We start from the raw sequence: 25,016 nt of genomic DNA, 5'->3' as shown, positions 1-25,016 counted from the left end.
TGCATTTTAGCAAACGTGAAGTTCGTTTTTCATGTTACGTTACTCTAAAAACTGCATATCTGGAAGAAGAAATGTCTCTTTCATACTAAGATTTCTTTGCACTACGATGCATACCACCAGGATATTGTTTTTAGTATCCACTGAGCCATTTTTTCCTATTTCAGTCAATGTTGACCCTAAATTTATAAAGCCTATATACTGCTAAATGACCTCAAGTCCTTAGGATTCATTTCCACAAACTTGTCAGCCATTAACTCTTTGTCGTCTTTCAAAATATTTATAGAGTGAGAAAACTGCTCGTCAAATTTACAGATATGTCTTAATATACTCGAGATTCTCGAATGAGTGTTCAGTAACTTTTTGCACAATTTGCTTTTCGATATTCCTATCGATTTATTTGAAGATGCGACATAAACTTTTCCGCTGCTGGACTTGGGCTCTGTTTCGAGACTGGTATATATTCCCTGATTCTTTATTTCTCATCAGTCTTCTTTAAGTTAGTTTTGTGCATTTTGCTGCTCCCACTGTCATGATAAATAAGCTGCAGTGAAACTGCCTACGGAAACATATACAGTAACGTTAGTATTCGGAGACTGACATTTTTCCTTTATAACATCATAACATTATGCTTAACAAAACAAAAATAAAAAAATAATCAAGTGTTGTATTAAGATCGATGTCCAGTACATAATAGTACGAAATTTGTAAACAACTTTTAACAGCTGTTAAATAATACGATTTAAATAAGGACACTATGGATTTTCACGTTACTTTAATGTTCGGATAGTTGGCAGCATAGCACTTGTTCTGATCGTTCACGCCAAGTTACACACTCTGGGTTAGAAACAGTGTTTCCCTATAAGCACGGTCGACTGCCCAGACGGTACAATGGCACGCAAAACTGATAACCAGTTTTGGAATACAAGCTGTGATTTTTCATAACGCCAAAGGCATAAGAACACTGTCGCAGATACCGTCAAACGATTAAAAAACGAGGACTGTATAATCTCTACACCTCAGAAGGGCCAACCAATGATGTTGGAGTCACGTGACAAGAGGAACTAATACGCAAAATAAAGGATTCTACACCCGGCGGACACAAATTAGCATGTCGGCTTCAAAACGAGACTGGAAAGAACGTATATCCACAAGCCATTCGCAGAGCATTGAAATGTAGTGGTTACAATGGAAGAGCGGCTAGGAAGAAGCAGTATGTGAATGAACCGAATCGAAAGAAGAGATTGTACTTTGCTAAAGAGTTTATTACGAATGAAGGAACATGGCGGAACGACGTCACAATTACCGACGAAAGTAAATTTAGGATCTTTAGGTTGAAAGGACGTAGGATGGTGGGGCGAAAGAACAACAAATGCTACCCTAAGGCATGGAGCTGGTAGTGTTCTTGAATGGGGCTGTATATCAACATTTGGACCTGGCTAATTACTGTTCATCGACAGTATAATGGACAAATATGTCTACGTGAAAAATTAAAGAACAATATACGCGAAAGTGTTAAAAAAGTGGGAATATCAGATCAGTCCTAGCTCTATCAGGAAAATGACCCGAAGCACAAGCCTCGTGCTGTGCTGGAATATTTGTTGCAGAGTTGCCCGATAATCTTACATCCATCACCTCTACCACTGGACCTCAACGCTGTAGAGGATGCGTGAGGAGAAGTAGAACAACTTGTTTGAAAACACTAATATCTTCCCAAAAAACTTTGAAGTATCGATTAAAAGAAGAATGGGATGGTTTATGAACTGACTATTTAAAAAGGATCATTATCTGCGTGTCACTGATTTTGAAAGAAGTGATACAACAGTGTCGTTACCCGACAAGGTATTGAAACATATATTTTGAGAACAGTTGTCGTGAAATAATTAGGTCTGAACAGTGCCCGAATACTAAAGTGACTTGAAAACAGGACCTAGCTTTATTTAAATTGTATTATTAAACAACTTTTGTAAGTTACGTTACTAAATGTTGTTCTATTATTTACGAGACGTGTAACTTAATATAATACTTGGTTATGTCGTTAGTTTGTTTTGCTAAGAATAAAGTTGTGATGCTACAGAGCAAAAATCTGATAGTGCCCGAATATTAACGTTACTGTTCCTGCCTAGCCACGTTGGACTGAAAGTGCAAGCTGCTGTTAGATGCTGCAGACTGTAAGGGTCCCTTGAAGAACTGCTTCTGTATTCTACAGAAGGACATGCGCAATGAGACGAACAACAGAAATGACACTTTGGTTCACAGACAATTATCACGCGTATGTCACCGCCATTTTTGATGGCCCCCTGGATATTACAAAAAGCAGGACATGGTCCTTAATGTCGTGTATGATCACCACGGACAGCAAAGCATTCTCTGCAACCCGAACGCAACAGGACTCAGGTAACTGTATCAGGCACTGAGGACATGCGGGTCGAAATGACCCCCCCGAACCTCAAAGCCCAGTAGCCTCCTCTTCCTTTTCGTTAAGCGTATGCGACCCCAAAATCTTAAACGCGAAGATACACCTAACTCACACCAAGAAATAAATCTCCAGAAAAGCTATTTTTGTTTTTAGTACTGATGCCATGAACTGAGCAGTTGATTAGGAAAACAAATATACAAGGTGTCTGTTTTAACTTGATACAACTAAATATCTGCCGGCCGCTGTGGCCGAGCGGTTCTAGGCTCTTCAGTCCGGAACCGCGCTGATACTACGGTCGCAGGTTCGAATCCTGCCTCGGGCATGGATGTGTGTGATCTCCATAGGTTAGTTAGGCCTAAGTAGTTCTACGCTTAGGGGACTGATGACCTCAGATGTTAAGTCCCATAGTGCTTAGAGCCATTTGAACCATTTTTGAACTAAATATATGGAAAACGAAGCATCGTACGAAAACAGTGATGTAGGTGAAAAGTTAATATTAGTAAAAGGGACATCTGCCTGTGCCACACTGGCCACCTCCTAACCGCTGGGTCAACTTTGTGTTTTCAAGTGGGAACCTCCCATTTTGATTGGATAATCGGATTCTACACCAAAAAAATACGTACTGTTTACTCAAACCATTGTTTCCCATTCGTGATAGATGGCGGTGTAATCGAGAGATATCAAGTATGTCTGTTTTTGCAATTAAGAACCGACTCATTTGATTCTACATTTATTTACGATGAAAATATAAACCTTTGTGTTCTAGCGGTTGACATTGATGTTCAAACGTTACCTAAGTGTTGCAAATGGAAGTGTACAGTACAGTTAATACGATTAGACGTTCACGTTTGTGGCAGACAAGCTACTTGTATGGTAACGTCGTTTTCTGTTCCCCAAGGAGCTGAATGTGATGAATCCCCAGACCGTCGGAATGCTTGCTTTCAGTGCCCGCTCTCGATCCCCGCTATCAGCGTGACTGATTTCGGTTTGCCGCTGCAACTGTCGCGCTGGCTACTACGCTATTGCCAGCGAAATACAAACGACAACCGTTGCAGTAAGGTAAAATGTTAACGAAGTGACTGTGACGGGTGCACCTGCCACGGATACTCACCGAATTCGAGAGCACCGCAGTGGCGAGAGGCAAGAGGACTAACCCAAATCAGGTTCCCCAACGGTCAGGGCAGGGTGACTCACCAATATCAAGCATCCTGATGGTAGCGGAAAACTATTACATCCACGTCTCTGTTCCTGGATCACGTTAAACGTAGTGCATTGTACAATCAAATTTGCAACGCTAAGGTAAATGTAGATCGTGAATATTAACCGTTAGAACAGAAAGGTTTACATTCACATCGAAAATAAAATGTGGAATCAAATCCTTAATTGCAAAAACTGGCGCACTTGATATTTGTCGATTGTAGCGTAATCTACCACGAACAGAAAACAGTGGTTTGAGGAAACTGTACGTATTTTTTGGCATAGAACCTGAATGTGGAGTAAAAACGGGAGAGTCCCATTTGGAAACACGAAGCTGTCTCCGCTCACACAGGAGGGACTTTTATGAGGTGGCCAGTTGTTGCAGAGACAGATGTATCCCTTATTAATAATGACTTTTGACCTAGAACATTTTCTTCGTACGACGCGTCGTTTACTAGATATTTAGTTGCATCAAGTAACAGCAAACAGCATGTGTATTTAATGACAAATTTTATTAAGAAATAAATATTTTGGGAAGCACTGGTTAGTATCATCAGTTCCTTAAATAGGCCTTTGCAGGACACTCTTGAATCATCACCACAGATAATTCGTATTACACGTTTCTACAGACGGAAAACTTTAGCTTGGCTTAATGAGTTACCCCAAAAAGATGATCCCCCTTGATGTTATGGAATGGAAGTAATCTTTTTTTAGTATTTTATCCTCTTCAGCAACTGTAGTCGTATATAATGAAATAATAAGCAACGAGTTGCATAAATGAAATTTAATTTTCTTAGCGGTTTCGGGCACTTAGTGCTCTTTTTCAGAAGGTTATGCCTATCGCATTATTTGTGAGTATCATTAATGAAGTGGATACAGAAAAATTCAATAGTCGTGTAGTTCACAGTGCCTGCGTAAAACTAGTTTAGTATCGGAGATATACGGTTTGATCCCTTTTGCTGCAATTCCTGCACAACGTAATATTTTAATTTTCTTAAGAGAGCTCAGACACATCACAAAATAGGCGAGTAGCCTGTAATATCATGTCTAACTAATTAAGTTCATTCTTACTATGACTAAATAGTCCTCTCAGTACCGGAATCCTTTAGAAATCCGAACAGTAACGTCGACGACATACAAGGGGCGATCAACAAATTGCCGTTCTGGGGTTGAACAGTCCAGAATCGGTATGCCAGTCAGGCAAAATCACCATGAGCGTTGAGGAAATCATCCCATCGCACCAGGCTGAAGATATCCGTTTGGTAATGGAAATGAGCGTTTGGCGTCATTGGCCGGGAGGACCCTTGCGGGGCAGGTCGGGCCGCCTTTGTGCAGGTCTTATTACGTTCGACGCCACATTGGGCGACCTGCGCACTGGGTAGGGTTGAAATGATGATGACGACAGCACAACATCCAGTCCCTGAGCGGAGAAAATCCCCGACCCAGCCGGTAATCGAACCGGGCCCGTAGGACGGCAATCCTTCACGCTGACCACTCAGCTATCGGGGCGGGCACCTGTTAGATGGAACACTGTGTCTACTGCAAATTCTCGTCCGACACGAATCGTCGATCCTTCACGGTCTTTTGTAATGTAGTAGAGGCATAATAATTGCGTGTGGAGAGGTCGGACTATAGGGCGGGTGCTAGAGTACCTCCCACTTCAGGTGGCGTAATTCTGCATTACGACATTTGCTAAATGGTGACGTGAGATATCATGAAATTGTGGCACCAGTCCACTACCCTGCTTTTCGACAGACTTGCTGCCCATATACATTATCCGTTCTCCGTTGAATGTCTATCGGTGTTTGTCCTTCGGCAGCCACGAAAGGAATGGCAGGAAGTTGGTCCTGTTAGGACGCATTTGATAATAACGTCGCCATAACTCACGTTTTCGCAGTCACCCCAAACATATCGGAAAGACGAAAATGTCACATTAATGTCTTCCCTACATGTCGGTGCTTATATACCCGCATCGGAGTCGCGCCACGTTGTATACACGCTGCAATTGTCACCCCTTATATTATTTATTGTCAGATGGTTAAGAAGCCGAGTGTGTATTATCTTTCCTAGAAATCGTGGTGACATTCGCGTGATAATTACCTGTGAACCATAGTGCCATTTCTGTTGTTCGTCTCATTACGCATGACCTTCATCTAGGTTCTGTAGTATACAGAAGCAGTTCTTCACGGGACCTTTAGAGTCTGCTGCATCTAACAGCAGGCTGCACTTTCAGTCAAACGAGACTACGCAGGAACAGTAACGTTAATATTCGGGCACTATCAGATTTTTACTCTGTAGCATCACAACTTTATTCTTAGCAAAACAAACTAACGACATAACCAAGTATTATATTAAGTTACATGTCTCGTAAATAATAGCACAACGTTTAGTAACATAACTTACAAAAGTTGTTTAATAATACAAATTAAATAAAGCTAGGTCCTGTTTTCAAGTCACTTTAATATTTGGGCACTGTTCAGAACTAATTATTTCACGACAATTCTTCTCAAAATATATGTTTCAATACCTTGTCGGGTAACGACACTGTTGTAGCACTTCTTTCAAAATCAGTGACACGCAGATAATGATCCTTTTTAAATAGTCAGCTCATAAACCATCCCATTCTTCTTTTAATCGACACTTCAAAGTTTTTTTGGAAGATATTAGTGTTTTCAAACAAGTTGTTCTACTTCTCCTCACGCATCCTCTACAGCGTTGAGGTCCAGTGGTAGAGGTGATGGATGTAAGATTATCGGGCAACTCTGCAACAAATATTCCAGCACAGCGCGAGGCTTATGCTTCGGGTCATTTTCCTGATAGAGCTAGGACTGATCTGATATTCCCACTTTTTTAACACTTTCGCGTGTATTATTCTCTAATATTTTCCGACAGACATATTTGTCCATTATACTGCCGGTGAACACTAATTAGCCAGGTCCAAATATTTCAATATACGGCCCCATTCAAGAACACTACCACTCCATGCCTTACAGTCGGGGTAGCAGTTGTACTCCTTTCACTCCACCATCCTTCGGAAATTTGCTGTCGTCGGTAAAAGTGACATCATTCCTCCATGTTTCTTCTTTCGTAATAAACTCTTTAGCAAAGTACGGCCTCTTCTTTCGATTCTGTTCATTCGCATACCGCTTCTTCCTAGCCGCTCTTCCACTGTACTGACTACATTTCAATGTTCTGCACATCTGGACGCCTCTGGTGGTAAATTTCTAGGAAAGTAAAACTGGACGGAAATTTGATAGAATTTCTTCAACTCATTTCTTAAACAAAGGCTTAACCTTAGCATATTTCAACCAATCAGGAAATGCTTCTCTGACGAGTGACTAGCCACACTAACAACTTTTTGTTACTAGACTTAGTTGCACACTCTTTAATTAACTTTGTTGGTATTTTATCAGAACAGCTACAATTTTTAGTTGTAAAGACCTTATCTTGGACGTTACTTCTACTGGTGTAGTAAGTGTCATACCCTCCGTAGCGTAGCGCTAGCGTTACCACCTACCACGCAGGAGGTTCGATTCCCGGCAGAGGACTAGGTATTGTGTCCTTCATCATCATTGACTCGCAAGTCGCCGATGTGGAGTCACCTAAAAAGGACTTACAATACGATGGCCGAAATCCCCCGAATAGGGCCTCCCGGCCAACAATGCCATACGATCATTTCATTTCATTTCATTTCAATAAGGGTCACAATCATATTACTGGATTATTTGCAACGACTGGTATGAGGTGTTCCATAACAGCATCTAACGAACCTGACGGCTTCAGGCAGTGACGATACGGTACGTCACGTCTCATGAAATACTCGTTCGTCACAAAAGAATTCATACGATATGCAGATGTATCGCACAAGACAAATTACTTCATTTCCCTTCCGCAACAGCTCGGCTGTAGCCAAGTTAGTCTGCACACCTCCTTCCAGCAACGACTTCCCCGCGGCAGTCGGAATATAGTTTTACTTATGTCTTTGACCGGAAATTATAGCCTTCATGTTGTTACCACACAAACTGTATCAGTTCATAGGCTAAAGATTATACACAATTCAGAGGGCAGCACGTTTAGTTATAGCAAAATCATAGTAAATTAATGTACATTTATTGGTGAAAACAGCTGAGAATAATTTTTACCGAAAGTATTTTCTGAAAACGTACTTACTTTTGGTATCGATGGCTTCACTCATGGAGGTGTTCTCCTGAGCCTCGCTCTTGTCTGGATCAACAACCCCCTTGTTTTTGAGCTGAATAAGCAAATCCATGAAATCTTTCCTCGTGATATTGTTCTTCTCCCTGTAGGCTACGGTGTCTGCAACCATGCGACGAAAGTATTCGCTGACCGCTGCAGTTCCACCCTTGATCCTGTAAGGGAGATGTTCCACTTCTGAATTCATAAGCACGACATGATCAAAGTTTTCATCAAGCTGCTTCACAAAGAGGGGTCCTCAGAGACCTCGCCTGAAGTTCTGAACGCTTGCTGCAGCCACAAAAATAAGGAGAGACGTAAGGAATAAAACTATTTGGTAACAAAACTAAAATATAGAAATAGAAGTATTCTGACGAAAATGGAAAGTATTACAAAAGAAACACTTTGACGCAACGCCTCCAAACTGCTACTGCAGTATTTCGATGTTGTTATTGTGGTCTTTAGTCCTGAGACTGGTTTGATGCAGCTCTCCAAGCTACTCTATCCTGTGCAAGCTTCTTCATCTCCCAGTACTTACTGCAACCTACATCCTTCTGAATATGCTTAGTGTATTCATTTCTTGGTCTCCCTCTACGATTTTTACCCTCCATGCTGCCCTCCAATGCTAAATTTGTGATCCCCTGTTGCCTCAGAACATGTCCTACCAACAGGTCCCTTCTTCTAGTCAAGTTGTGCCACAGGTTCCATTTCTCCTCAATTCTATTAAATACCTCCTCATTAGTTATGTGATCTACCTATCTAATCTTCAGCATTCTTCTGTAGCACCACATTTCGAAAGCTTCTATTCTCTTCTTGTCCAAACTATTTATCGTCCATGTTTCACTTCCATACATGGCTACACTCCATACAAATACTTTCAGAAACGACTTCCTGACACTTAAATCTATACTCGATGTTAACAAATTTCTCTTCTTCAGAAACGCTTTCCTTGCCATTGCCAGTCTACATTTGATATCCTCTCTACTTCGACCATCATCAGTTATTTTGCTCCCCAAATAGCAAAACTCATTTACTACTTTAAGTGTCTCATTTCCTAATCTAATACCCTCAGCATCACCCGACTTAATTCGACCACATTCCATTATCCTCGTTTTGCTTTTGTTGATGTTCATCTTATATCCTTCTTTCAAGACACTGTCCATCCCGTTAAGCTGCTCTTCCCGGTCCTCTGCTATCTCTGACAGAATTACAACGTCATCGGCGAACCTCAAAGTTTTTCTTTCTTCTCCATGGATTTTAATACCTACTCCGAATTTTTGTTTTGTTTCCTTTACTGCTTGCTCAGTATACAGATTGAATAACATCGGGGAAAGACTTGTGTTAACGTGCCACAGCAATGCCTCTGCGACGTGCATGGCGGCGTCGCTGGCGACGCAGCGTGCCTGTGTATCGCAGTTTGAAGGCGATTGATATTGACTTGGCTGGGCAGTTTAATAAACAGCAATTGATTGGAGGTCCAAATGTTTTTCGTGGACTGCATCTGAACTCCACTTGTGATGTTCAGGCTATGTTTGGAGGTAGTACATGGCTCACACTGGCTGTTGTATGGGGCAACCGAGCAGATTATCGTGGCCTTTAAACTTTTCCAGATGCTAACATATTGGCTTGGAAAACATGGAGTATAGCAGAGACCACAGGAATGTTGGCTAAACAGCCTTACGGTACACTTGTTCCAAGCATGCCATTTGTTTCGACTACGAGAAGGAAGAAGAAATTAAATGCTGATGAGTACTTGTTTATATGGGCCAAAGTCGGTAATGGCAACTGTAAAATAAAGATCAACGGTGACTGTATGATTTATTACAGAAAATAAAGTGTGTTTTGTCCTTTCTTTATCTCCTTTCCTTATCTCCCTATCTCCTTCCATTCCCAACCACTGCTTCCCTTTCGTGCCTCTCGACTCTTATAACTGCCATCTGGTTTCTGTACAAATTGTAAATAGCCTTTCGCTCTCTGTATTTTACCCTTGCCACCTTTAGAATTTGAAAGAGAGTATTCCAGTCAACATTGTCAAAAGCTTTCTCTAACTCCACAAATGCTAGAAACGTAGGTTTGCCTTTCCTTAATCTTTCTTCTAAGACAAGTCGTAGGATCAGTATACCTCACGTGTTCCAACATTTCTACGGAATCCAAAGTATTTCCATACGTTGATTAATATTTCATCGTTACGCGGACTTACTTTCAGTATTTTAAGTACAATGTAAGGTCATTATTATAGATGAAGAAAGGTGTGAGGACTTGATGCCTATTTGATGTGTCTAACGAGAGTCGAACTTTTCAGGTGGAGATCGCAATGCAGCGTGCCCAGGGGTCGTGCAAGTGGAGCGTATCGTCATCTTACGGACTTACAGAAAGGTAGAATCATCAGGACGAGGGACATGAGAACATCAGAACGACAGATTGCACGGACAGGTACAGGTACTTCCAGAAGAGCTACAAAGCGAGGAGGTTGTAGGATTGTTGGACTGGCTGTGAGAACAGACGGATGCCGTTAACTAAAACCCAGGCATTGGTTATAGGCGGAGTGCCACTAAGGACCATCACATCTCGAGTTGGGAAGCCTCCTTTACCGCTGACGCAATAACAAAGGCAACAGCCTGAATCAGATGGGACATTTTGTGGTATTCTGTGGCGTTCACCGACGAGTCACGCTGATATTTGTGGTGATGCATTCATACGAGGAGCGTTCGATAAGTAATGGAACACATTTTTTTCTGAAAGAAGTTTGGTTATATTCAGAATTCGAATACACACTATTATTCCCCACTCTTTTGGTTACAAAAACCTATTTTTTAGCATAATCTCCGTTCAGTACGACGGTCTTACGCCATCTTACTGGGAGGACTTGTATATCTGCATGGTACCACTTTTCTGGTTGACGTGCAATCCAACGTCTTACTGCATCAGAGACCTCTCCATCATTCACGTACTGCCTTCTGCCCTCATTGGGCCAGAAGGACGGGAGTCGGAACGAACGAGAGCCAGGCGGAATGGTGAATAGGGAAGAACAGTCAAACGAAGTTTTGTGAGCTCCTCTCGGGTGCGTAGACTTGTGTGAGGCCTTAAGTGGTCATGAAGATGGAGAAGTTCGTTTGAATTTTTGTGGTGGCGAAAGCGGTGAAGTCGTTTCTTCAATTTCCTGAGGGTAGCACAATACAGTAGTGAGTCGATTGGGGAACCATGAAGGAGGAGATCAAACAAAGTAACCCCTTCAGAGTCCCAGAAAACTTTACCAACTTAAAGTGCAGCGTTGCACTTCTTCTTTGGAGAAGTGGTGCAGCGCCATTCCATAGATTGCTGTTCCGTTTTCCGTTCGAAGTGATTAACCTATGATTCATTGCGTGTGATGATGTTCCACAAAAAATTGTCACGATCAGCTTCGGAACACGGACGCAATTCCGTCCAGATGGTCCTTAGTTGCGCTTTATGGTCTTCTATTAGGCGGCAAGGAACCCAGCGGGCTTACAGCTTTGAGTACCCCAACTGGTGTATGAGTGTTGCAGCAGTGCCAATAGAGGCGTTCAACTGTGCAGCAAGGTATCTGACTGCGATCCCTTGATTATGTCGAATGAGAATGTCCGCACGTTCCAACATTGCAGCCGCGCTGAGTGGCCGCGCAGTTTGAGGCGCCAAGTCACGGATTGCGCGGCCCCTCCCGCTGGAGGTTCGAGTCCTCCCTGGGGCTTAGGTATGTGTGTTGCTCTTAGCATAAGTTAGTTTAGGTTACTTTAATTAGTGTGTAAGTCTAGGGTCCGACGAACTCGGCAGTTTGGTCCTTTAAGAATACACACATTTGAACATTTGACTAGCAACTCTGAGACTTTTCTCTTTCGCTAAGCAGACGCGTTTCACATCTGAACTGAACGTCGTAGAACAGATACGTTTCCGGAAATGGGTTCCTATTGAATATACGAGGGTCACTCCAAAAGAAATGCACTCTATTTTTTTAAAAATACAGTTTTCATTCTGCATGTGTGAAAGTTTTACAATGTGTAGATACATCCTTCCCGCTTGTTTTCAAAGTTAGTTCAACCTGTTCCCGTGACTGACGCCGTCACAGCATGTCTTCAAAATGGCTGCTACACTTAACGTTCGTAAGAAGCAAGGTGCTGTCATAGAATTCCTGTGCTGTGAAAACGAGACAGTGGGAAACATCCACAAGAGGTTGAAAAAGGTGTATGGAGATGCTGCTGTCGATCGCAGTACAGTTAGTCGGTGGGCAAGCACGTTACGTGATGAAAGTGGGCACGGCAATATTGAGGATTGTCCTCGCAGCGGCAGGCCTCGTACTGCACACACTCCAGACAATGTGCAGAGACTTAACGAATTGGTGACTGCTGACACACGCATCACAGTGAACGAATTGTCACGCTACGTTGGGATAGGGGAAGGAAGTGTTTTCAGAATACTGAAAGTGTTGGCGTTAAAAAAGGTTTGTGCCAGGTTGGTTTCCAGGATGTTGACAGTGGCTCATAAAGAAACAAGGTATGGAGCGAACTTTTGGAACAGAACGAGAATGGTGGACATGAATTCCTTGGAAGACTTGTGACAGGTGATGAAACATGGCTCCATCATTTTTCACCAGAGACGAAGAGGCAATCAGTGGAGTGGCATCATGCAAACTCACCAAAGAAAAAAAATTCAAAACCACACCTTCTGCTGGAAGAGTTATGGCTACGGCGTTTTTCGATTGCGAAGGACTCTTACTTGTGGACATCATGCCAAGCAGAACCACTATGAATTCTGATGCATATGCGACGACACTGAAGAAACTTCAAGCTACTGAGTCGTGTTCGACCACGTCGGCAAAAGCAGGACGTTTTGCTATTGCACGACAATGCACGGCCACATGTCAGTCAAAAAACCACGGAAGCGATCAGAAAACTCGGTGGACAACACTGAAACACCCGCCTTACAGTCCTGACTTGGCTCCATGTGACTCATCTCTTTGAGAAACTGAAAGACTCTCTTCGTGGAACAAGGTTTGAAGATGATGACTCGCTTGTGCACGCTGCCAAACAGTGGCTCCAACAGGTTGGTCGAGAAATTTCCTAAAGGATGATTGACTGATCTGGCCTTGTAACAATAACCAAAACGGCCTTGCTGTGCTGGTACTGCGAACGGCTGAAAGCAAGGGGAAACTACGGCCGTAATTTTTCCTAAGGGTATGCAGCTTTTACTGTTTGATTAAATGATGATGGCGTCCTCTTGGGTAAAATATTCCGGAGGTAAAATAGTCCCCCATTCGGATCTCCGGGCGGGGACTACTCAAGAGGATGTCGTCATCAGGAGAAAGAAAACTGGCGTTCTACGGGTCGGAGCGTGGAATGTCAGATCCCTTAATCGGGCAGGTAGGTTAGAAAATTTAAAAAGGGAAATGGATAGGTTAAAGTTAGATATAGTGGGAATTAGTGAAGTTCGGTGGCAGGAAGAAAAAGACTTCTGGTCAGGTGACTACAGGGTTATAAACACGAAGTCAAATAGGGGTAATGCAGGAGTAGGTTTAATAATGAATAGGAAAATAGCAATGCGGGGAAGCTACTACAAACAGCATAGTGAACGCATTATTATGGCCAAGATAGACACGACGCCCATGCCTACTACAGTAGTACAAGTTTATATGCCAACTAGCTCTGCAGATGACGAAGAAATTGAAGAAATGTGTGATGAAATAAAAGAAATTATTCAGATAGTGAAGGGAGACGAAAATTTAATAGTCATGGGTGACTGGAATTCGAGTGTAGGAAAAGGGAGAGAAGGAAACGTAGTAGGTGAATATGGATTGGGGCTAAGAAATGAAAGAGGAAGCCACCTGGTAGAATTTTGCACAGAGCACAACTTAATCATAGCTAACACTTGGTTTAAGAATCATGATAGAAGGTTGTATACATGGAAGAACCCTGGAGATACTAAAAGGTATCAGATAGATTATATAATGGTAAGACAGAGATTTAGGAGCCATGTTTTAAATTGTAAGACATTTCCAGGGGCAGATGTGGACTCTGACCACAATCTATTGGTTATGACCTGTAGATTAAAACTGAAGAAACTGCAAAAAGGTGGGAATTTAAGGAGATGGGACCTGGATAATCTGAAAGAACCAGAGGTTGTACAGAGTTGCAGGGAGAGCATAAAGGAACAATTGACAGGAATAGGGGAAAGAAATACCGTAGAAGAAGAATGGGTAGCTTTGAGGGATGAAGTAGTGAAGGCAGCAGAGGATCAAGTAGGTAAAAAGACGAGGGCTAGTAGAAATCCTTGGGTAACAGAAGAAATATTGAATTTAATTGATGAAAGGAGAAAATATAAAAATGCAGTAAATGAAGCAGGCAAAAAGGAGTACAAACGTCTCAAAAATGAGGTCGACAGGAAGTGCAAAATGGCTAAGCAGCGATGGCTAGAGGACAAATGTAAGGATGTAGAGGCTTATCTCACTAGGGGTAAGATAGATACTGCCTACAGGAAAATTAAAGAGACCTTTGGAGATAAGAGAACCACTTGTATGAATATCGAGAGCTCAGATGGAAACCCAGTTCTAAGCAAAGAAGGGAAAGCAGAAAGGTGGAAGGAGTATATAGAGGGTCTATACAAGGGCGATGCACTTGAGGACAATATTATGGAAATGGAAGAGGATGTAGATGAAGATGAAATGGGAGATACGATACTGCGTGAAGAGTTTGACAGAGCACTGAAAGACCTGAGTCGAAACAAGGCCCCCGGAGTAGACAACATTCCATTGGAACTACTGACGGCCTTGGGAGAGCCAGTCCTGACAAAACTCTACCATCTGGTGAGCAAGATGTATGAAACAGGCGAAATACCCTCAGACTTCAAGAAGAATATAATAATTCCAATCCCAAAGAAAGCAGGTGTTGACAGATGTGAAAATTACCGAACTATCAGTTTAATAAGTCACAGCTGCAAAATACTAACTCGACTTCTTTACAGACGAATGGAAAAACTAGTAGAAGCCGACCTTGGGGAAGATCAGTTTGGATTCCGTAGAAATACTGGAACACGTGAGGCAATACTGACCTTACAACTTATCGTAGGAGAAAGATTAAGGAAAGGCAAACCTACGTTTCTAGCATTTGTAGACTTAGAGAAAGCTTTTGACAATGTTGACTGGAATACTCTCTTTCAAATTATAAATGTGGCAGGGGTAAAATACAGGAAGCGAAAGGCTATTTACAATTTGTACAGAAACCAGATGGCAGTTATAAGAGTCGAGGGACAAGAAAGGGAACCAGTGGTTGGGAAGGCAGTAAGACAGGGTTGTAGCCTCTCCCCAATGTTATTCAATCTGTATATTGAGCAAGCAGTAAAGGAAACAAAAGAAAAAATCGGAGTAGGTATTATAATCCATGGAGAAGAAATAAAAACTTTGAGGTTCGCCGATGACATTGTAATTCTGTCAGAGACAGCAAAGGACTTGGAAGAGCAGTTGAACGGAATGGATGGTGTCTTGAAGGGAGGATATAAGACGAACATCAACAAAAGCAAAACGAGGATAATGGAATGTAGTCGAATTAAGTCGGGTGATGCTGAGGGTATTAGATTAGGAAATGAGACACTTAAAGTAGTAAAGGAGTTTTGCTATTTGGGGAGCAAAATAACTGATGATGGTCGAAGTAGAGAGGATATCAAATGTAGACTGGCAATGGCAAGGAAAGCGTTTCTGAAGAAGAGAAATTTGTTAACATCGAGTATAGATTTAAGTGTCAGGAAGTCATTTCTGAAAGTATTTGTATGGAGTGTAGCCATGTATGGAAGTGAAACATGGACGGTAAATAGTTTGGACAAGAAGAGAATAGAAGCTTTCGAAATGTGGTGCTACAGAAGAATGCTGAAGATTAGATGGGTGGATCACATAACTAATGAGGAAGTATTGAATAGGATTGGGGAGAGGAGAAGTTTGTGGCACAACGTGACCAGAAGGAGGGATCGGTTGGTAGGACATGTTCTGAGGCATCAAGGGATCACCAATTTAGTATTGGAGGGCAGCGTGGAGGGTAAAAATCGTAGGGGGAGACGAAGAGATGAATATACTAAGCAGATTCAGAAGGATGTAGGTTGCAGTAGGTACTGGGAGATGAAGAAGCTTGCACAGGATAGAGTAGCATGGAGAGCTGCATCAAACCAGTCTCAGGACTGAAGATCACAACAACAACATATCGAAATTTTTCGTACACATCGCCGAACTGGTGTAGAGAGGCCATAAGCGTGCTTGCAGGAAATACGTCCTCGCAAAGATCGCGAGAAACGCACCACGGGGCCGGAGGCAATAACTAAAGTAAGTAAAGAAAGAGTTCCTAATCACTAGCGAAAATGAAGGGTCAAAATAACTGTGGGATAAAAGAAACGGGGGCTTACTTGTATACTTCTGTTATAGTGAAATAACTAGTTCAGGAATGCAAGCAAAATCAAAATTACTCTTCATGAAGCAACTATAACGAGGAACAGTCATGCCAGTTTTATAAAATAAATATGATTGGTTTGACTGACTGATATGAAATAACTAAAAGTATTTGTTAGCCGAAAACACTACTTGTAACTATGATTCAAAACACCTGTAACTATAAAAACACACTGCTGGCCATCCAAAATGCAACACCAATAAGGACCGGAGATACCACAGTGAAACTGATTGGGGGATAACAAGATGCACAAAGATCACATCTCTGAAATAAAGTGAAGCGAGGAAGATAATGAAATTAATATTGAGTGTTGCCTCTATTATTTCGCTGCACCCGTTGCCACACGCCTCGGGTGTGAATCAAAGTCTGTGGCTATGTTGCTGGGGTATTACAGTCCATGCTGCTTCCACATACTGCCAAAGTTGATCTGGTGTAGCAACGACGGTGTATCCCGGGATGTTCCTGGTGGGCGAGAGATCAGGAGAAAAGGGAGGCTAAGGCAGCAAATGAACATGATGGGCGACGAGGAAGTCTTGAATATTGCGTGTTACGTGTGATAGCGCATTTTCCTGCTGCAATGTGGCCGTCAACAAGCCCCGAAGCTGTGGGAGGAGAACAGGTTGCCACACTTCAGAGATGTAACGCGATCTGGTTAGTGTACCAGCAAAGCGTACAAGGGGGTGAGGGAGTGGAATCCAGTACCATCCCAAACCATAATACCGGGTGTAGGACCAGTATGACGATGCATAGGGCAACATTTCAACAGTCTCTCACCACGGTGTCTCCAGACAATAATCTAGATATCGGGCAGAATCGGGATTCGCCGGTAAAGACAACGTCGTTTCAACTGGTTGTCCTTGTATATGGTTCATCGCACCACTGCTGCCGCAAACGCACTTACGGACAGCCCACTCTGCTGCAAACGATGTCGAATGGTGTGCGCGGACACGGCTTGTTGCGCAAGAGATCAGTTTGCTGTGATATGGTTCGTAATGTGGCAGAGCGATCCATCACTGCCACGCACACAATATTCCTGTTATCAAATGAAGTGGTGCACCGACATGGGTGCAATCAGTACCGTCGGTCCGTCGTTTCCTCCTGCATTCAGCGATGATATATCCATATATCAGTTCCTTGGTTCCGTCTGATAAGATCGGTGATTTCGCTGAAGGATAATCTACAATCCATAAAGGTAACTATTCTTCCTCTGCCGAACTCGTAAACGTGCTCGAAAGACGCTCGCTGCGAGGCATACTGACGGTGCTTATGCAAAACAGTAGTTCGAAAGAACAATTCAAGTGCGTCCTCACGCCAGTCTGTTCCCCCTTTATACAGCGCTTGCATGAGACGCTACTGGCGCCCCTGATGTGAGCTTGCACTGAAATACTGTTATGTGCACATCTCGTCGCCACAAACGACTACTGAAAATTTCATCTGATTTGCACACTTCCTTCAAGATTTTGGATTTTGGGTGGCGAGCAGTGTAAACTGTCTGTAGCCCACTACTTACGTATGGCTAACCAGTTGTAGCAAAAATGTATCACCACCTGTATATTGTAGACGACTTAGTATCTGTAACAATAAATGGCTAAGCACCTGTTCATGTAAATGGGTAACCACACATATCTTGAGGAATGCATAGATTCTGGACCAGCTTGCTCTATAACCTGATCTATCACCCATACATACAGAAGGTGTAGTATGTGATGGGAAGACGTATACTTTCGTACCAACATGCAGCCTGGCATCTTCAAGAACTCAGTCACTATGTGTTTCAGGCGTTGTAAAAAATTCGTCAGAGTAGGAGGGTGTTTGCTTTCCTTGCTCAACGAATACAACTGTGTATTCTTGCTGCTGTGTAACACACTTCATACTGATGTTGATATCGAGCGAGGTGGCGCAGTCGCTAGCACACGGGAGGATGGCGGTTCAGATCCGCGTCCGACCATCTTGATTTCCCTAAATCGCGTGTGGCAAATGACGAGATGGTTCCTTCGAAAGGGCATGGCCGATTTCCTTCCCTAATCCTATGGTACCGATGACCCCTCCCCAAAATAAACCAACCAACTGACGTGGATCATCAGTTCCGAATGAAATGAAAGTGGAATCGTTTAATACGTTCTACGTGATGAACTTCACAAAATTTGACAAATATCGGGAGGTGCTTCATGGTGTAACACATTCCATTTCCGTAGTGTATAACAGGAGAAAAGCATAGTTGTATAACTCTCTGTCTTCCTCCTCTATAAAACATGCTACAAAAATATTAACTTTACTGCCCGCGGTACACAACAATAACCAGTTCAAATAAACTAGTGGCACATGGAGAAATTGTAGTAGTGAATCAACTCTGTTGTGTGTTCTTAGTTTGTCCCTACCACAAACAGTCTCTCGCTACTTAGCTGTCAGCAACAAACAAACAGATTCATTGCTTTTACGAGGAATGTGGGCACATCAATGTGCGCATGATGTATATTGGTTTCACAATATTAGATTAATTTAGCACCCCATCCTATGCGTGCCATGAAAAGTTCAGACCCTAGCATCAACGTACCCTGCATAAAATATAACTATTTTAATCACAATAAATTACAAATTATAGCAAAACCTTACACTTACCTACTTCGCCTTGCTCATTGTTTTACATACTCAGTTCGACTAAATTTGACCCGACATAGATATACTGACAAGATCACATCTCAATAACGACTGCCTTGCCTATCCTCAGGCGCTCTCTCCAAAATTCGAATAACGGTTTGTACGACTGAAAGCACAAAACGTGGCGGCGGAAAATCACAGATGTAATCAAAGTTCGGTACAGCACTGACGCGAGTGAAATACAACACGTAATTTTTCCAAATACTTTGAAGACCCGGGATGAGAATTATACTTGAAACATTACGCAAAAATTGTACTGATCGATTAAGCTTCTGGCGTGCAGCCGCATAAATTCCACTTCTCCTAGCATTTCGATCGTGTGCCGTTCGGTCATCTTCAGAGTGAGTCTTCCGGCCGAACGGTACATGCCCCAAATATTATAAGAAGAAGTGGGATTTATGTGGGTGCACGCCCGAAGTTTAATTTGGCACTCGCTGCGCCATGAAAACATGCACAGGAATTGTATGTTTTTTGTTTTTACATTCATTCCAATAAGACACAAAAGCTTTTCTGCAAATAAAATACGATGTTATTAGCTATAGATATAGGATACAAAACCCTTTACAGCATGCTGAACGTCACTATAGTTCAATGAACTGCTAGCTAGACCTTTTAGGAAACGGTAGTAGAAGTTGGATTCAATTTAAAATTTCGACATTGATAATAATAATAATAAATAGGTCAAACCAGAGACAAAAGCGCTGAGAACTGGAACAAAATGGAGCGAAGAAAGAAAAGCTGAATTCTCGCAAAGAATGAAGACCTGGTGGGCAAACAAGAAGAATAAGAAGCCCCAGAAGTGAACCATCTTTACTTAGCGTCTTCCATGTTGGGAGCTTTACGACTAATAATAATAATAATAATAATAATAATAATAAATTAGTAAATAAATTGCATCATAGTCTAGCAGAAGGGCAAAGATGATCGAAAGCTGATTACTGAATCTAGATAATAGCAGCTGTACGGACACTGAAGGTTTCCTTTTGACTGTGTTACTGGAATCTGGCAAGCCGCCCGTACTACAGCAGTACGTAAACGAATTCATTTTTGGAAACAACTTGCCGTGTAATTAACACACAAATTGATACATTGGATGCTTACTACCTTCTTGTCACAGTGAAGTAACACCTAGTACGCAGCACAATGCTTTTTTTGGGTGGGGGTCAGTCTTTTGACTGGTTTGGTACGGTTCGCTGTAAATTCCTCCCATTTGCCAAGCGCCTCATGTCAGATTAGCATTTACACCCAACTATTCAATTATTTTTGGATGTGTTACAATATTCTAAACTCTAGAACTCCCTCAAGTACGGTGGAAGTTATTTCTTGATGTCTTAAGAAATGCTCTATCGTCCTGTCCCTTGTTCTTGTCAGTGTTTCTCTCATATTTCTTTTTTCGCCGAATCGGCAGACAACCTCCTCACTTTTTATCAGCCTATCTAATCAGCGACATTATTTTGCAGCACCACATTTCAAACTCTTCCATTCTCTTCTCTTAAGCATTTCCCACAGTCCTTCATTCAGTTCCATACTATCATGAGATCCAAACGTACATAAATGTCATCCTCAATATAAGTTCTATGTTAACTACCAGTGGACTTCTTTCTGCCTGTAATTCCCTCCTTTCCTGTGCTACTCTCCTTTCTGTGTCCTCCTTCCTTCGACCGTCGTGTATTAATTTGCTTCCAAGCAATTCCTTTACTTTGTCTACTTTGTGGTTCCCAGTTGTGACTTCAGAATATTGTTAATTTTATTTCTACTGTTACTCACTACTTTGGTTTTTCTTTTACGTTCCACACAATGTTCCCTTAATTGTCTGTATTTAACTGAGGATAAGTGTCCTCGGCGATTCATCGTTGACATCCTTTCATTCGTATCTCCTGTTTCCTTTATTGCTTCCTCAGTATATAGGTTTAATAGAAGGAGTGAAAGACTAAAAGCCTATCTTCTACCATTTCTAATCCGAGAACTCTCTTCGTGGTCGTCCATATTCACTTCCCCTCATGGTTCTTGTATACATTGTGTATTACTCGACTTTCCCTACACTTTATACCCATATTCATGATATTTTCGAATACATTACACCATTTTACAGCGTCGTAACTTTTTTATAGTTCAACAAATCATTCTTCTTAATTCTTCCATTATCAGTATACTAGCAAGAATATGTATACTTCTGGGTGCTTGATCTGGAGACGAGTCGGAAAAGAAATGACAAATAGTTCATGGAAATAAATATGTATTTAATGAGCGGCTGGTCGCTGCTAAGTTTATTTCTGAACTTTTTTTTTTTTTTTTTTGTTAAGAAAAGGAAGAAGAAGAATACGCACCACGAAGGAGTGATGCAAATAGGTTACAAATCGATATTCATACAGATTTCTAAGGTAAATGGAAAAGGATGAACTTTGGCGGCCGATGGATGAATGTGTGACGCTGCAACGTAGGTTTACTGTGCAACTCCCAAGAATGGAAAAGAGGGGACTTGTAGATACCCTGGCATAAAATCTTTGCAAATTTCATTCTACGTACTAAGTTCGACCTTAACTATGGCCTACAGACAGGCGCGTGAACAATATATACACTCCTGGAAATGGAAAAAAGAACACATTGACACCGGTGTGTCAGACCCACCATACTTGCTCCGGACACTGCGAGAGGGCTGTACAAGCAATGATCACACGCACGGCACAGCGGACACACCAGGAACCGCGGTGTTGGTCGTCGAATGGCGCTAGCTGGGCAGCATTTGTGCACCGCCGCCGTCAGTATCAGCCAGTTTGCCGTGGCATACGGAGCTCCATCGCAGTCTTTAACACTGGTAGCATGCCGCGACAGCGTGGACGTGAACCGTATGCGCAGTTGACGGACTTTGAGCGAGGGCGTATAGTGGGCATGCGGGAGGCCGGGTGGACGTACCGCCGAATTGCTCAACACGTGGGGCGTGAGGTCTCCACAGTACATTGATGTTGTCGCCAGTGGTCGGCGGAAGGTGCACGTGCCCGTCGACGTGGGACTGGACCGCAGCGACGCACAGATGCACGCCAAGACCGTAGGATCCTACGCAGTGCCGTAGGGGACCGCACCGCCACTTCCCAGCAAATTAAGGACACTGTTGCTCCTGGGGTATCGGCGAGGACCATTCGCAACCGTCTCCATGAAGCTGGGCTACGGTCCCGCACACCGTTAGGCCGTCTTCCGCTCACGCCCCAACATCGTGCAGCCCGCCTCCAGTGGTATCGCGACAGGCGTGAATGGAGGGACGAATGGAGACGTGTCGTCTTCAGCGATGAGAGTCGCTTCTGCCTTGGTGCCAATGATGGTCGTATGCGTGTTTGGCGCCGTGCAGGTGAGCGCCACAATCAGGACTGCATACGACCGAGGCACACAGGGCCAACACCCGGCATCATGGTGTGGGGAGCGATCTCCTACACTGGCCGTACACCACTGGTGATCGTCGAGGGGACACTGAATAGTGCACGGTACATCCAAACCGTCATCGAACCCATCGTTCTACCATTCCTAGACCGGCAAGGGAACTTGCTGTTCCAACAGGACAATGCACGTCCGCATGTATCCCGTGCCACCCAACGTGCTCTAGAAGGTGTAAGCCAACTACCATGGCCAGCAAGACCTCCAGATCTGTCCCCCATTGAGCATGTTTGGGACTGGATGAATCGTCGTCTCACGCGGTCTGCACGTCCAGCACGAACGCTGGTCCAACTGAGGCGCCAGGTGGAAATGGCATGGCAAGCCGTTCCACAGGACTACATCCAGCATCTCTACGATCGTCTCCATGGGAGAATAGCAGCCTGCATTGCTGCTAAAGGTGGATATACACTGTACTAGTGCTGACATTGTGCATGCTCTGTTGCCTGTGTCTATGTGCCTGTGGTTTTGTCAGTGTGATCATGTGATGTATCTGACCCCAGGAATGTGTCAATAAAGTTTCCCCTTCCTGGGACAATGAATTCACGGTGTTCTTATTTCAATTTCCAGGAGTGTACATATGACAGTATTTGAGAAAGCTGGGCTCAAAGAAGCCAGTTGGAGGAACTTACGAAACACTCGACTTCTGAACCGGAGTGATGCCACTATTCGACGATGTTGGCAGGTATGGGTGAAACATGGCCGGACACAGTGTCGAGAAGGAAGTGGTCGATCTAGAGGGACGACAGAAAGAAAGGACCGAGAAATCGTGAGAGCCGATCCAGAACCCCGTATTCATCATTATCATCGATCTGAGGTGCAACTGGTGCTTCATCGACCACAAGGATCCAGTTTGCAGTGTTGTCGGGCACATTCGGTCTGGAATCTTACTGATTAGAGTAGAAATATGTTCAGTGAAGATTCTTGCTTCGAATTGAGGTACGACGTCCAGTATAGACGCCGCAGACAACAGTGGGATACCAACCTATCAGTTGCCCACTATATGGCGGGGCTGATATTTTATTTCATAGAATGTCTCCATTTGTTGTCATCATCTGGACCCTTAAAGTACAGCGTTAGGTCGACGATGTTCTATGCCTCGTTTTGTTGGGAAGCGATCCAGAGCATATATTTAAGCAAGATAACGTCTGCCTGCACATGGCAAGAGTTTCTAATTCTTGTCTACGTGCTTGCCAAACCATACCTTGGCCAGCAAGGTAGTCGGATCTCTCCCCAGTTGGAATGTGTCAATAAAGTTTCCCCTTCCTGGGACAATGAATTCACGGTGTTCTTATTTCAATTTCCAGGAGTGTACATATGACAGTATTTGAGAAAGCTGGGCTCAAAGAAGCCAGTTGGAGGAACTTACGAAACACTCGACTTCTGAACCGGAGTGATGCCACTATTCGACGATGTTGGCAGGTATGGGTGAAACATGGCCGGACACAGTGTCGAGAAGGAAGTGGTCGATCTAGAGGGACGACAGAAAGAAAGGACCGAGAAATCGTGAGAGCCGATCCAGAACCCCGTATTCATCATTATCATCGATCTGAGGTGCAACTGGTGCTTCATCGACCACAAGGATCCAGTTTGCAGTGTTGTCGGGCACATTCGGTCTGGAATCTTACTGATTAGAGTAGAAATATGTTCAGTGAAGATTCTTGCTTCGAATTGAGGTACGACGTCCAGTATAGACGCCGCAGACAACAGTGGGATACCAACCTATCAGTTGCCCACTATATGGCGGGGCTGATATTTTATTTCATAGAATGTCTCCATTTGTTGTCATCATCTGGACCCTTAAAGTACAGCGTTAGGTCGACGATGTTCTATGCCTCGTTTTGTTGGGAAGCGATCCAGAGCATATATTTAAGCAAGATAACGTCTGCCTGCACATGGCAAGAGTTTCTAATTCTTGTCTACGTGCTTGCCAAACCATACCTTGGCCAGCAAGGTAGTCGGATCTCTCCCCAGTTGGAAATGTTTGGAGCTTTATGGGCAGGGTCCTTCAACCAACCGGGGATTTTGACGATCTAAGGCATCAGTTGTACATAATTTGGCACGATGTCCCTCAGGACATCCAGCTTTGCTGTCAATCAATTGCCAAGACAGAATAACTGTCTGCATAAGGCCGAGAGGGGGACCAGCGCGTTACTGACTTGTTCAGTTTGTGAAACTCTTTTTCTTGAGTAAATCACCCAATTTTTCTGAAGCTGTAATTATTTGTTTCTCTGTACGTGTACATCAAATCTATCCGTCCCATTTGGATGATTCCTTCGTGGTGTGCCGTTTTTCTGTTTTCTCTTAGAGTGCATTTGATAACTTACAGTCGAAGGCTCCTAAAGTACCCGTAATTACCTTAAAAGTCTGGTGAGTGTGGGACTGATGAAAGCGAGGATGCTGCTGATGCCCGACTGTATGGTGGGCTTGAAGATCCTGCGGCCCCACTGGCGGAACTCGCTGTCTGGGTTCCGCTGGCAGTTGCACTCGATGCCGAAGGCGACGGACGCGATGATGTCAGTGGAGTACCTGGCTGCCAGTTCCCGCACTTCCACAGTGTCGCCGCGCTCGGCCACCGCCTCCAGCACGTCTGCCATCTCGCGGCCGCACTCTGACAGCGTCTGCCGGCAACCGTTGATTGCTGTTAACACCACTGCTTAGAGTTTCGCGGGGAGCCCTCGACAAACGAG

General features: G+C 43.3%; 1 protein-coding gene across 1 annotated transcript in view; it reads right to left on the bottom strand.

The window, feature by feature from the left end:
- Positions 1-25,016, bottom strand: part of LOC124799100 (cytochrome P450 6k1-like) — a 77,206-nt gene that overhangs the window by 26,544 nt on the left and 25,646 nt on the right. Inside the window, exons 3-5 of the mRNA XM_047262638.1 lie at positions 24,685-24,947; positions 7,805-7,983; positions 6,725-6,741 (exon numbers count right to left, since the gene is read on the bottom strand). Of these exons, the coding sequence (XP_047118594.1) occupies positions 6,725-6,741; positions 7,805-7,983; positions 24,685-24,947 (459 nt within the window). The remainder of the gene's footprint in view (positions 1-6,724; positions 6,742-7,804; positions 7,984-24,684; positions 24,948-25,016) is intronic.

The sequence above is a fragment of the Schistocerca piceifrons genome, chromosome 5 (genome assembly GCF_021461385.2).
Source record: "Schistocerca piceifrons isolate TAMUIC-IGC-003096 chromosome 5, iqSchPice1.1, whole genome shotgun sequence".
Lineage (NCBI taxonomy): Eukaryota > Metazoa > Arthropoda > Insecta > Orthoptera > Acrididae > Schistocerca > Schistocerca piceifrons.
The sequence above is the reverse complement of the archived record's forward strand: the minus strand, read 5'-3'. Positions and strand labels throughout refer to the sequence as shown.